The sequence below is a fragment of the Heterocephalus glaber genome, unplaced genomic scaffold (genome assembly GCF_053883595.1).
Source record: "Heterocephalus glaber isolate CG9 unplaced genomic scaffold, H.glaber_assembly_v1.0 deba00001760, whole genome shotgun sequence".
NCBI classification, from domain to species: Eukaryota; Metazoa; Chordata; class Mammalia; order Rodentia; family Bathyergidae; genus Heterocephalus; species Heterocephalus glaber.
Window position 1 is genome coordinate 7,032,892 of NW_028258457.1, and position 12,740 is coordinate 7,045,631.

Sequence of the window (12,740 nt, forward strand, 5' to 3'; positions counted from 1 at the left end):
ATTTGTGACAGTGGGATATTGAGATCCCCACTACAATTGTATTAGTGCATATATGACTTTTCACGTCCGTTAGTATTTGTTTTATATAATTGGGTGCACTAGTGTTTGGTGCATAGATATTTATGATTGTCATCTCTTCCTGTTGGATCGTTCCCTTTACAAGGATGTAGTGTCCTTCTTTGTCTCTCTTAATCAGTGTTGGTTTGAAATCTACTCGATCTGCAAAGAGGATAGCTACTACTACTTTTTTTCAGGTTCCTGTCACATGGAGTATTGTTTTCCACCTTTTAACTTTCAGTCTATGAGTTTCCTTTTGAATTAAGTGTGTTTCTTGTATGCAGCATATTGTTGGATTTTGCTTCTTGACCCATTGCGCCAGTCTGTTTCTTTTGATTAGTGAATTGAGACCATTATCATTGATGGTTATAACTGATACATATTGACTTATCGTTGTCATAACTTTTTCTTTTTGTTGGATTCTCCCCCTTTACATTTAATTTCTTTTCATGTCCAATGGGTTCATTCTGCTTTGCTTCCTGGGGTTGTGATCCTCATTGTCTTTTCCTAGGATATTGTCTAAAATTTTTAGAGTGCTGGCTTTTTATTCATGAAGTTCCTAAGATGCTCTGTCATGAAAGTATCTTATTTCTCCATCCATTTTGAAAGATAGTTTTGCAGGGTACATCAATCTGGGTTGGAGGCTGTTTTCTTTTAGGGCTTGCAATATGTCACTCCAAGCTCTTCTTGCCTTGAAGGTTTGCATTGAGAAGTCTGTTGTGATTCTGATGGGCTTTCCTTTGTATGTGATTTGTTTCTTTTCTCTAACTGCTTGTAGAACTTTGTTCTTCTGTTGTGTTTCTGGAATCTTAACAATTATATGCCTATGTGTAGATTTTTTTTTGATCAAGGCTATTTGGAGTCCTATATGCCTCACTTATCTGTATGTCAAGTTCTTTTCCCCTGCTTAGGAAGTTTTCTGCCATCAGTTCTGTGAACAGTTTTTTTTATGTCATCTGCACTCTCTCCTCTTTCTTCCTTGACTCCAGTCAGTCTTATGTTATTCTTCTTTGCATTGTCTAGCAGCTGCTGGATTGATTTCTCACAATCTTATCTTCTATATCTGAAATTCTGTCCTCACATTAGCTCATTCTGATGTGTAGACTTTCAATGAAGTTTTTAATCTCCTGGAAATCTGTTTGTATCTGTTTGATGGATTCCATTTGTTTCCTATGTTGGGATTCCATCATGTTCCTCAGCTGCTCTCTAGATTTATTAATCATGACTTACACTATGAGCACAGTCTCTGCTCTTACCTGAGAAATTATTTCTGATTTCATTTTTTCCAGATCCTCTTTTGCTGCCCATTGAGGGAGTCCAGGTGGTTGAGTATCAGAGTGTTCTATCTCATTTCCTTTTGGGGTTGCTGTAGGTGATCTGGAAGTCTTGTTGTGAGACTTGTTTATGAGTCTTCTCATTTCAGTGGGGGGTGGGTGTGCTGTTGGCACCTACGCGGCTCATCTCCTTTACTCTATATGGAGCCTCATGAACGTTTCGGTGCCTGAAGACCCAATAAGTGTTTCTTGAGTAAATAACTCTGTAGTTTTCTTGGACACCACAAATTATTTGGATTGTAAGAAGGAAAGTTATTCCCCACTGTTTTATTAGATATCAGAAACGTTGCCAGTTTTATGTCTCTTTCCCCCTCTAGTGGTGCCAAATGAGAAAACAAGGATGATAGGAATCTACCAAGAGTGGCTTGGTATTTATAGTAAGAAGCATTAATTCATTTATCTATTGGTGGACCTGTGAGTTGATTGGAAATGTGATACATGTACACAGCTGCTTATTATTTATCCATAAAATAATAATATCCTGCCATTTTTACAACATATATGGCAGTGAAGGTCTTTATGTTGAATGAACTATGCATTCAAAGAGAAATAAGGCAAGCTTTCTCTTAGATGTGGATGTTAAAATACGTCAATCAGTGTATATAATAGTGATTGCTATAGGGAGGGGAACAAAGAGAAGTTGAATGACAGGGACCCAAATATGTAGAAATAATAAATTCTAGTGCCCCACAGCACAGAGGGGTAACTATAGTTCACAATCAACCATTATATATTATCTGAATAACTAGGAGAGAGAAGCTTGAAAACACCAGACACAGAGTAACCATGAGATGACTACATTAATTATCCTTATTTGTGCAATACATATCGTACACAGGCTTTGAACTATTACACTGTACCCTATAAATATGTACAATTATTATGTGTTAATGAAGATATTTTACATTTAAGAAAAGGGAAATCCTAAGTATGACCTCTGATTTGATCATGACACAGTATAAACATGGATCCTATTATCACACTGTGTCCCATAAATCTATACAATTAAATATTTCCAACATTTAAAAATAAATGTCACAGTTTATCCACTTACCTTCAATATATAGGCCCTAAGTGACTATATTTAAGACTAGTTTTTAGCACCAAGGTAGACTAAGACAAAGCCTCCTGAAATTCCTCTATCACAAAGGACATTATTTTAGTACTACAGAATTTATGATCCTGACATATCAGAGGAATGATTTTTAAATTTTTTACATTGTTTTGATCAAATGCAAAACATTGACAATTAGTTGTTGTATCCCTTAGGAATTCACACATATGATGCCTCATAACAAACCATCATGGAAATTGTGTCTTAAAATAGTGATATTTAAATAATTATTTAAATAGTGATATTTAAATAATAGTGATATTTAAAATAGTGATATTGTTGTTCCAGAGTACATGAGGCACGTCCTTGGGTCTGCTGATGTTAGTGAGTTCCCTTGTGTGACTAGAGTCAACTACAGATTGGCAAAGTGGTTGCTTGAGGTGACCACAATGTGCTTAACTTGAATTCCTGCTTCTCCTCCATGTGTTATACATACTTCTTACAGGTGAGTTTGAGCAGATTCTCATGGCAGAGGAAAGAAAGCAAGAGTAAGCACACTTAAACATTTCAATGGCAAGAAGGAAATCCTACCAATTTTGAGTTTCTGTTGAATATCATTTGCTAACAATGCATTGGTCAAAGCAAGTATAAATCTGAGCCCAGAGTTAAAGTAGGAGGAGAAAGTATAGGGAAGGGTGTGGGCACAGCAAATCCCACTCAAGTCATAACCAAGTTCTGAAAAACTAGGAAGGAGTTGATTACTTGAAAACTCCAAGCAACCAGAGCATGTTCCAAAGGATGTTGTCCTTGAGTGTTTCAGTGCTACAGAAAATGCTAGCAATTTGCTCCCGGAAGTGCTCCCACTTAACAATGTAATCCTTTTAAGTGACTGTACCAAAGTAGTTTCTGTCTGTGTAACAAGTCTTAACATTGTACTGATTATTTCTTTAAAGATAGGAAGTGTCTTTGATAGTAATTCACTCAGGCAGATGTCAAATCATTTATTGAGATCTTTTCTGTGTCAGTGATAGCAGCTGGAGGACATATTTGGGGCCAGGCGCCAGGAAACAAAATGGCGGCTGTGTGTTCTCAGTCACATCACTGAGCTGGGATATGCTCTTTTCAAGAACTCCGGAAATCCAGAGAGTTGCAAACTGCAGAAGATAACACAGCAATTTAGGGAAGAAACTTTTGTTTCTCTCCAGCGCATGAAACTCTCATCCCTACCCACCCGTGCTGTGAATTGTGCAGAGAGTTCTAGAGCTGGTAGAGTCTTCCTTTTCCACAATAAGCCATGAAGAGAAGATTTCAGAGTTGGCTTCTGAAGGTGCTTGTAATTTTCAAATATTGCTCCATAATAGTATGTTTGAAAGCAAGCAAGCACTTTAAGTCTGGAAGAGAGAAAACAGAATCTCTTCGGAGTCTGAAGCTACAACAGTAAATGCAAAGGTCACATCTCCAGAAGCATGGGTCTCAGGAATACACAGATGTAAATATATTAACAAAGACAAGAAAGATAAATATGAAAATATTAAGTGATTGTCTCCAGTTTAGCAGGCCTTGTTGGAAAACTCAGAAGCCATTCCCAGCCACTTTACCATTAAAAGCTCCTATTCTATCTGAAAAACAAACACTGTTTTTTTTCAGATTCACTGTAAGAAGGAGCGGGCATTTTATTTAGTTCTGACTAAGTGAAAAGAAAACTTCCGCAGCGCTCTGGGAAAGTTTGTGTCTTGTTAAGAGAGAAGTATGTAAGGAGAATTGGCTGCTTCTACTCCATCCCACTTTTTCTTTCCTTGAACAAGGTCATGGTCATGCTGTTTGGAGTTCTGGGGGCCACTTTACCATAATGAAAATAACATGAAAAGTTGACCTTCTGATGAGTACATGGAAAGCAAGGAGCAGCTTCAATATTCTTTTCTTTTCTTGGTGGTGAGCATGGAATCCCAAGCCTCACATAAGCAAAAGCATTTCCTGTACCACTAAGATTCACCCTCCCAGTCCAGACACCCTGGATCTTTTACCACACTGCTGAGAAACAGAAGCACTAAGAGCAACACCTATTGCTCCCCACCTCTACTTGCAAGAAAAATAGTTCTCCATATCATCAAGCCACTAAATCTCAGTGATGTATACCCAGAAGTATTTATGAGGTGGTGGTTTATGTGGTGTGAAAATGGATAATCTCAACTTTCGTTGTTGGTGTTAGTCTTACAGTTGGTTTCTAAACATAAGGGTCTACTCCTGGAATATCATTGCCATTTACAATATATTAGGGCTCAGGGTGTAGTCAGTGGCATGGCAGTCGCCTAGCATGCATGAGCCCATGAATTCCATCTCCCACACCACCAAAAAAAGAGCTGGAAGTGTGTAGTTATATATCGTATATAACATATACACTATATACATATATGAAAAGTATGTAATATAGAATATATAACATATAGTATATAATACATATTATAGTTCTATGGGTTTTGGTACGAGGAACTGAACTGGGGACTTTGTGCTTGTGAGGCGCGTGGCAGTACCACTGAGCTAAATCCCTGGGAGATCTTTGTTTTTTGAAAAAATATATCTCAGTTCAATCACATGATGTATATACAGCAAAGTATATATAGAAATAATGTATATCTAACACACAGAAATTCTTAGCATTCTCTTAGGAGCCAGTTCTAACATCCACCTGGTACCCTCACTGATTAATGCATAGAGTAAAATCCTTACCATATGTTCATTTTATACCCATGTGAGTTATGATATTTTCTTTTTGGGGATTGTGTAACTAAGAAGGCAAAGAGCTGGGGTTTACGGCCAGGCTGCCCAGCTCCATCCCCACACCTGACGCAATGAGTCACTAAGTGCCCACCGATGTCTCCCAGGAGACTTGGCCGTGTGGAGTGTTGCCGCATGACAAGCATTCCTTCGGAGCACAGTCTGTGGAAGACACACAGTCCTTTGCCATCTTGGAAGAGGAGGGTGTGGAGGACAGCAGCACCCCTGAGGTCTGGGACTGGGAACCGGGTGTGGTTTTCCTGGTGAGCCATCTCCTGTATTCTTCTCGTACCTGGACACAGAGACACCACAGGAAGCTCAGCAGTGCTGGATGCAAGAACATGGTCCTGGCACAGGGAGTCTGGAGGATGCTTGGGGAGGGGATATGGAGGCTGCACCCACATACCTGGCGGTTGAGCAGGCAATGGATGAGGAAGATGAAGGCCCCTTGCAGGCTGTTGATGATGGTGAACAGGTATGCCATGATGCCTGCCATGGGGCCGATCTGAAAGATGCCCAACACCCAGGTGCAGCCCAGGATGAAGAGCTGGGCAAAGGCCTTGAAGGTCAGCAACCTGGAAGGGGAGATTTACAAAGCATGAGGACGCGTCGGGTGGCACAGTCCTTCTGGGCCACATTCAGAGGAACTGCCATCCTGTGCCCCACCTGGGTGGGTAGAAGAGCAGAGTCAAATTTTAAGGTTCAGATGCAGGGAAATCAAGCAGACAATTACAATACAGTTTGCCTATGATACACACGGTATAAAGATGCATTGTTAAATGATTTCTTTTTTTTATTAATCAAAATTTAGAAGGATCTAGGTGTCCAAAAATTTGAGTTATATTAAATGATTGGTGAAACCATAGTGTAAAATATCATGAAGGCTTTCTTTCATAGAGATAAAATTCACCTAACATAAAGTTCATCATTTTAATTAAAGTGTGCAATTTGGCAGCACTGAGTATATTCCTGATGTCATACAATCATCACCACTATATAGTTCTAGGTCATTTTTATTATCTCAGAAACTGGATAGTCACTAAGCAATCATTCCCCCATTGTACTCCCCCACAAGCAGAAGCAACCCAAATGTTCACAAAACAATGTATGGATCAACAAAATGTGTTATGTCCACTCAGTGAAATACTATTCAGCCATAATGAAGAACAAGGCAAGGATGGACGTACAACATAGATGAATCCTACAAATTTCATGATGAATAAAAGAAGCTGACACAGCAGGTTATTTGCCCCCACTGTACTTCAGTTTCTTCATTTGGATATGGGGATATTAATACAATGCCTACATCATAAACTTATTCTACAGGTTAGATGATGATATGGGAAAGTGCTTAGGTGGTCAGAGCAGTGTGTGGTACAAACTAGGCATTAATGTTAGCTGGTATTAGCCACAGGTAGCAATAAGAAATAAGCTAGGTGCCACGAGAACAAAGCAAAACAGAGAACACTATGCACAATATTCTATCATTTATGAATAACATAGGTAAAGGTACACATGTAGAATATTTGAGTGACAATGGTTGCTTTGGGTTGGCAGATCTACAGACACAGGATGGTCAAATGAAAGACAGAAATGCTTAGCCAGTAGTGGCCATGCATGCCTGTGATTCCGGCACTCTGGGAGGCTGAGGCAGGAAGATCACAGTTCCAGCTCTCCCTGTTCAAGTTAGCGAGACCTTGTCTCAAAATAGAAAATACAAAAAAAGGCCCCAGTGATGCACCTCAGTGGTTCAAGCCCCAGTTCTGCTCCCAACACCCTAATGCATTGGGGGCCTTCTGTTTTGGGTGGTGAAAACTTTCTGGAACTAGATAATGGTAGTGGCTGCAAAACCTTCTGAATGCGCTCACAGCCACCAAACTGCACACTTTGGAATGGTTCAGTGATTAAAATGGGGAATTTCGTCTTAGTTGAACTTTACTGCTTCAGTTTCTGTCATGCAGATGTATGAATTTTACTTTAACTTTTAATTTTTGTATTAACTTTTGGAAAAATACTTAAAATTGATAGGAAGCTAGATATGCACAGCGAGTAAAACAAGGAACATCAGGCTGCTGACAATAAAATACAGACAAGGTCTAGCCGTAGAATGTTTTTAAAATGCACCAAGTTGTGTGCAGAGAGAAAAAGCATGAGTGATCTAAAAGAACATGAGGAAGTCCTACATCTCTAATATAAAATAAAACATCTGTAACTGGAATGATGAGAACGTGTATTTTACATATTAAATCTAAATAAAAAAGGAGAAAAACAACAATCAACTCCAGTGTTGGCAAAAAACCAAAAAGCACTACTGTAATCAGAAACAAATTTTCTGGAAACCAATTAGCAAAATATACTAAAGCCATTACATTCCACTGACCATTGGATTCAGGGAGTGTTATGTGTGGTACTGCAATTAAATAACCAGTGTATAAAAAGATTAACCTATGGGGTATTCAAGGTAGTATTATTTACAATAGAAAAAAAGAAAATTGAAACAATTTAAGTGTGCATGAATGGGGATGATTTAGATAAGGTGTTCAGCTTCCTCATACTGAAATGCTGGGCAAAATATACATATACATGCCATAATATCCAATCACGTGGGAAAGTGTTTGTGGCATTGTTAAGAGGACTTATGTTAAAAACAATATGATTCTAGCTGGGTGTGGAAGTACACACCAGAAATTCTAGCCCTCGGGAGGCCAAGGGAGGCCAAGGCAGGCCGATCACCAAGAGTTCAAGGCCAGTCTGGACTACATAATGAGACCCTGTCTAAAAAAAACAAAAAATAAAACAAAACAAATTCTTATTCTTATAAATACACATGTCTAAATACTCATCAAGAATACCTTGATAGTTTCAATCTAGTAAATGCTCATGGTTTCCTAATAACTGTGTGAAATGCTTTATAAGACACATAAAGCCAGAAATATTAAGATCCCAATATGAAACATGAGGAACCTGAGCTTCAGAGAGGTCCTGTATGTCTCTCTCTCTCTCTTTTTTTTTTTTTTTTTGGTACCGGGGATTGAACTGGGGTCCTCGTGCTTGCCCAGCAGGTGATGAAACCACTGAGCTAAATCCCCAGCCCCTCTGTATGTCTCTTAAAATCACATAGCTCATAAACAGTAGCTGCGGATTTGCAGGTACAACATTCTTTGCCAGTCTCATAAGCCCTTGGCCTTGGGCACTGTTCCAGTTTATACCTGGATGTCTTCCCAAAGCCTCATGGACTCAGAGGGGGGATTGTGGAGATGACTGGACCACAAGGACAATGTAGATACTGCCAAGTCAGGAGGTGGGGCCAGGTGGGAAGAGCTGGGTCACTGGGGCCCTGTGACCCGGAAGTGCTATCCCTCCCTGGCTTCTCCCTGTTCTCTGCTTCCAGCTGCCATGACATGAGCAGCTCTCCTCCACACCTGGTGCAGACCAGGTGTGAAGTGCAACCTGTACATGCTGGGAGGCAAAGCAAACCCGTCCTGCTCTATGCAATAGGTGGTGGGTACTGTCTCTCCGAGACAAGAAAGTGACAGGACAGCCACAGATGCAGTGTTCCCAAGGAACTCATGGAGCTTTTGCCAGAAGGAAGAAGACACTAGAGAACAGGAGAGGTCAGAGGGCTGCACCTGCTGTCTTTGAGTGTTGAGACTTCGGCATTGACGCTGCAAAGCTTCTGCCTCAGGATCCACAATGTCCAACTCAGGAGGATGGAGTTGATCTACAGAAGCAAGCAGAAGGGGCTCAGGATTGGGTATCCACAGGCCCAAGGGCCAGGCCAGGCCATCTGTAAGGATAGAACTGTGTGTCTCAGCCTCTAGCAAACAAACCAGTAACGCGTGCAGTGATCACCTCACGTAGACTGAGCCTTCATTCATAACTGACAACTTCCTTAATTTCTTCCCCCACTTCCAATTTAGTACCAACAGCAGAAAACCCACAAATACCCCTAGTCAATCACATTGGACACCTCACTTCTCATGAACGTGCTTCCAGCTTTCCCTTGCCAACAGATGCCTGACAACTTTCATTTCTTTCTCCAGAAATCTTCCCCACTCCTCTGCCTGCCTTTCAGTCCACCCCAAATGCAAGTGATGCCGGTCGACTCCCTTGTTACTGTACTATATCAGCTTCAGAATAAATAGCCTTTAATTGTTCTTCTCTGGGAAGTCTTTGTTTATTTTCACAGGATGCAGACCATAAATTAAGGTCCAAGCTGAGACTAGGACACAGACTGGGAGCTAAGTAGACAATGTATTCTCTTCTGAGGTCCTCATTCAGCAGGGGAACACACACTCCTAGGGCAGAGATCCTCCACCTTGGCCATACTGACCTTTGGGTTCAGATCACTTTTATTGTGGGAGAGGGGAGAGCATTTTCCTGTGAAGTGTAGGGTGTTGAGCAGTATCCCTGGCTACTACCCTCCAGGGGCCAGTAGCAGCCACCCTCTGAGTTATGAGAGAGCCTGAGAGAGCCTGGAGAGGCTGGATTGTAAGCAAGGAGACAAAGAGATGGCATTCAGCCTCTTCAGATTCCCTTTACCTCTCTCCACCATCCTGCGATCCATCCAGCTCCTTCTCCTGTACCCACCACTATTGCTCCTTTACCTTCCTAAACTTTCCCCTAATTTAATAAGTGTGCCTAGCACAGCAAAACAGATCAACTCTTTCTGAAGCACAAAGAAAGGATAAAATTTTGATTTCTTCCAAAGGCTTTTGCATTTGTATCATATCTGAGAAAAACAAGGGCATCGAACACCATGTCCCTGAAATGTTTGTTTGGTGTTCTCAGGTCTCTTGGAAAGTGACCGAATGCTGTAAGGAAGTAGACAGTGACACTTGTAGCAATCATCCTACACTGACCAGGGCTTAGCAAAGTACACTGGGAACTGAGCAAACTGGTGTTGTTTGCAGAAACTGCCTGTATTAACCACTTTCTATCACTGGGACAAAATATACAACACCTGTAACTGAAAGGTTTACTTTAGCTCATGGTTTTAGAGGATTCAGTGCAAGGTTGGTTGCCTTCAAGGCATAAACAGCATGGCAGAGGGGCATGGTGAAGGAATGCTGTTCTACTCACGCTACCCAGGAGTTAGAGAAAGGTGAGAAGCCAGGGACAAGAATCCACCCTTGCTGGTCACACCCCTGGTAAGCCACCTCCAATCTGGCCCCCTCTCCTAAGAGTGTATTCAACCATGAACTCATCCATGGATTCATCCACTGAGAAGCACAGCACCCCTTGGTCCAATCACTTTCCAAATCTTCACCTCCAAATACATGAGACTTTGATGAGACATTTTAGGTCCAAGCCAGAACACTGCCCATTGGTAAATCAGCTGTGTCTGGAAGTACAACCATACCTATAGTTTGTTCTCTCAGACCCCATCCCAGCAATAACTGAGTGCACAACTCAGCACTGTGGTATGCTATGGTCTACCAGGCGGCTGGTACACACTGAGTATTCCTCTGGCAATATCCTGGTCTAGCCCTCTGCCAACAGAGCTTCTGGCAATTTCCCTACCTGGTGTGGCACCTCCAGACCTTCTGGCAAGTTCCTGTATGCAGCACCTCTATCAGACCCTGGTGAGTTCTCTGTGTATGTGCTACCACCAGACCATGAGGTGATTTCCTGTCTGGCCTGTTCCTACTAAATTCTGGTGATTTCCTGTTCAGCCTGCAGCTCCCAGGGCTTCTGGCAATGAACTAATCCAGCTCTCAGCCACTGCCCATCAATTCCTCTCCAACCAGGGATCAGATGAGTGCAACAGCCAGAAAATCATTCTGGTGATGGGGGAGAAATAAAAACATGACTACAAGAGAACTGATCAGTTACATCTTCAGAGAGACTCAAAGGAAGTGATATAAAGAAAGCACCAGAGTTGTAAGACTAAAAATGGAGTCACTCGCATCAGTCCTAGGTAGTAAGAGAAGGGTTCTTATGCATGAGTGCTGATGATAACTATTGCAAAGGACCCTGCCACAACCATATGTACGTCCTGAGTCAGTCAGAGCTGTCATTTGGAGAATCTGGATACTAAAATATTCATGACAAATTTATGAAGCGAGGGCACTGGAAATGTGGCTGTGTGACAGCTGCCATAAATGGATGGCTGGGTGTGTGGTGAGGTGCCGTTGTCCTCCCGCTGTGGTGCCCTGTGGCATCTGCACTGGCCTCCTTCACGCAATGCCAGCAATGACTGGCTGCAGTACAACCCATTGCCTGGAGTGGGTCTCAGTTATGCATAAGTTAGAAACCCATGTATTGCTATAGAGAAGTTCATAGTGATCCTGTTCATATCCTCTTCTGCTACTTGGGGAAAGTGATTTTTATTGGTATATGTTTATAATACAGAATAAATACATTCATCATGGGGAATCACACACATCCATATTGCATCTTAATCATTTTTACTTTCCCTACTCTCCTTCCACCTCCCCTCATCCTCAGATCTCTTTCCTACCTTCACAAAGTCTACGCCCCTGTTTCTTATCATCTGTCTTTTACTGGGCTCTTTAAATTATTTGTACTTTGAGTTTCTCCATCTGATTGACTTTACTTAGTACTATGGTTTCAAGATCTATCCATTTTCTGACAAATGACTAAAATGTATCCTTCTTTATGGCTGAGTAGTACTCCACTGTGTATCCATCAACAGATTAACTGAAAAAGAAAATGTGCATTGTATGGTCAATGGAGTACTAGCTGGTAAAAAGACTTTATTTGGTTTGCTTGCTTTTATTAAAGGGCTTATGATGCTTTGTTGCTCTTTGTACTGTTGATACAGAATTTGGTTCTAGTGCACATCTTCCTGTGGGAAGGGAAATTGAAGATAGGCATGAAAAGATTACAAGAGTGTTCAGACCCATGGGAATGCTGTGATCAACACTCAGAAAAATTAGGGCATTTCCCACCGTATTCCTGAAACACCACTTTTTGTTCCCAAGGAATATGATAAAATGACAGGGACCAGACTGAGCAGATAAGCATTGTCTAAAGCACACTGGAAACTTGTATTGTTTTGGAAACTGCCTTCTGCCTCTATGCTAAGTGAGCCATGCCTGGCTGTGGGGGGTCATACAACAGAACTAAGCAAGCTAACGACAGCAGAGCAGTATCGTTTCCTCAATAAAATCCCCTCCCGGGCCGGGCATTTAGCTCAGTGATTTTGCCACCTGCTGTGCAAGCACAAGGACTGGAGTTCGAGCCCCAGTACAAAAAAAAAAGAAATCTCATCCCTGCAATAACTGAGTGCAGAACATGGCCCTGTGGTCCAGCAGGCCACCACCAGACACTCAAGTCCTCTTCCGATGATTCCCCTGGATGGCCCACGCCGATCAGACCTCCTGACGGCCCTGTCCGGCCTGCTGCCACCCCACCCTAGATCCTCTCCATCACGGTCACCACGCATGGACCTAATGGCAGTTTCCTACTCCGTCCACCACCCCTGGACACTGCAAGTGCCTTCTGGGAACATTCTGGTCCAGCTCAACAGCACTGGGCTCTGTCCTTTCCTGCTG

The 12,740-nt window shown here is 41.8% G+C and overlaps 1 protein-coding gene across 2 annotated transcripts in view; it reads right to left on the reverse strand.

The window, feature by feature from the left end:
- Positions 1–3,432: 3,432 nt before the first annotated feature.
- Positions 3,433–12,740, reverse strand: part of Adgre1 (adhesion G protein-coupled receptor E1) — a 51,524-nt gene continuing 42,216 nt past the window's right edge. The window contains exons 20-23 of one of the 2 annotated variants that reach the window (XM_087201377.1): positions 8,850–8,941; positions 5,627–5,795; positions 5,315–5,512; positions 3,433–3,836 (exon numbers count right to left, since the gene is read on the reverse strand). In XM_087201377.1, coding sequence (XP_087057503.1) covers positions 3,831–3,836; positions 5,315–5,512; positions 5,627–5,795; positions 8,850–8,941 — 465 coding nt within the window. In that variant the 3' untranslated portion in view covers positions 3,433–3,830. Of the gene's footprint in view, positions 3,837–5,178; positions 5,513–5,626; positions 5,796–8,849; positions 8,942–12,740 lie in introns of those variants that run through there. The other variant, XM_021245170.2, reaches the window with a different exon arrangement.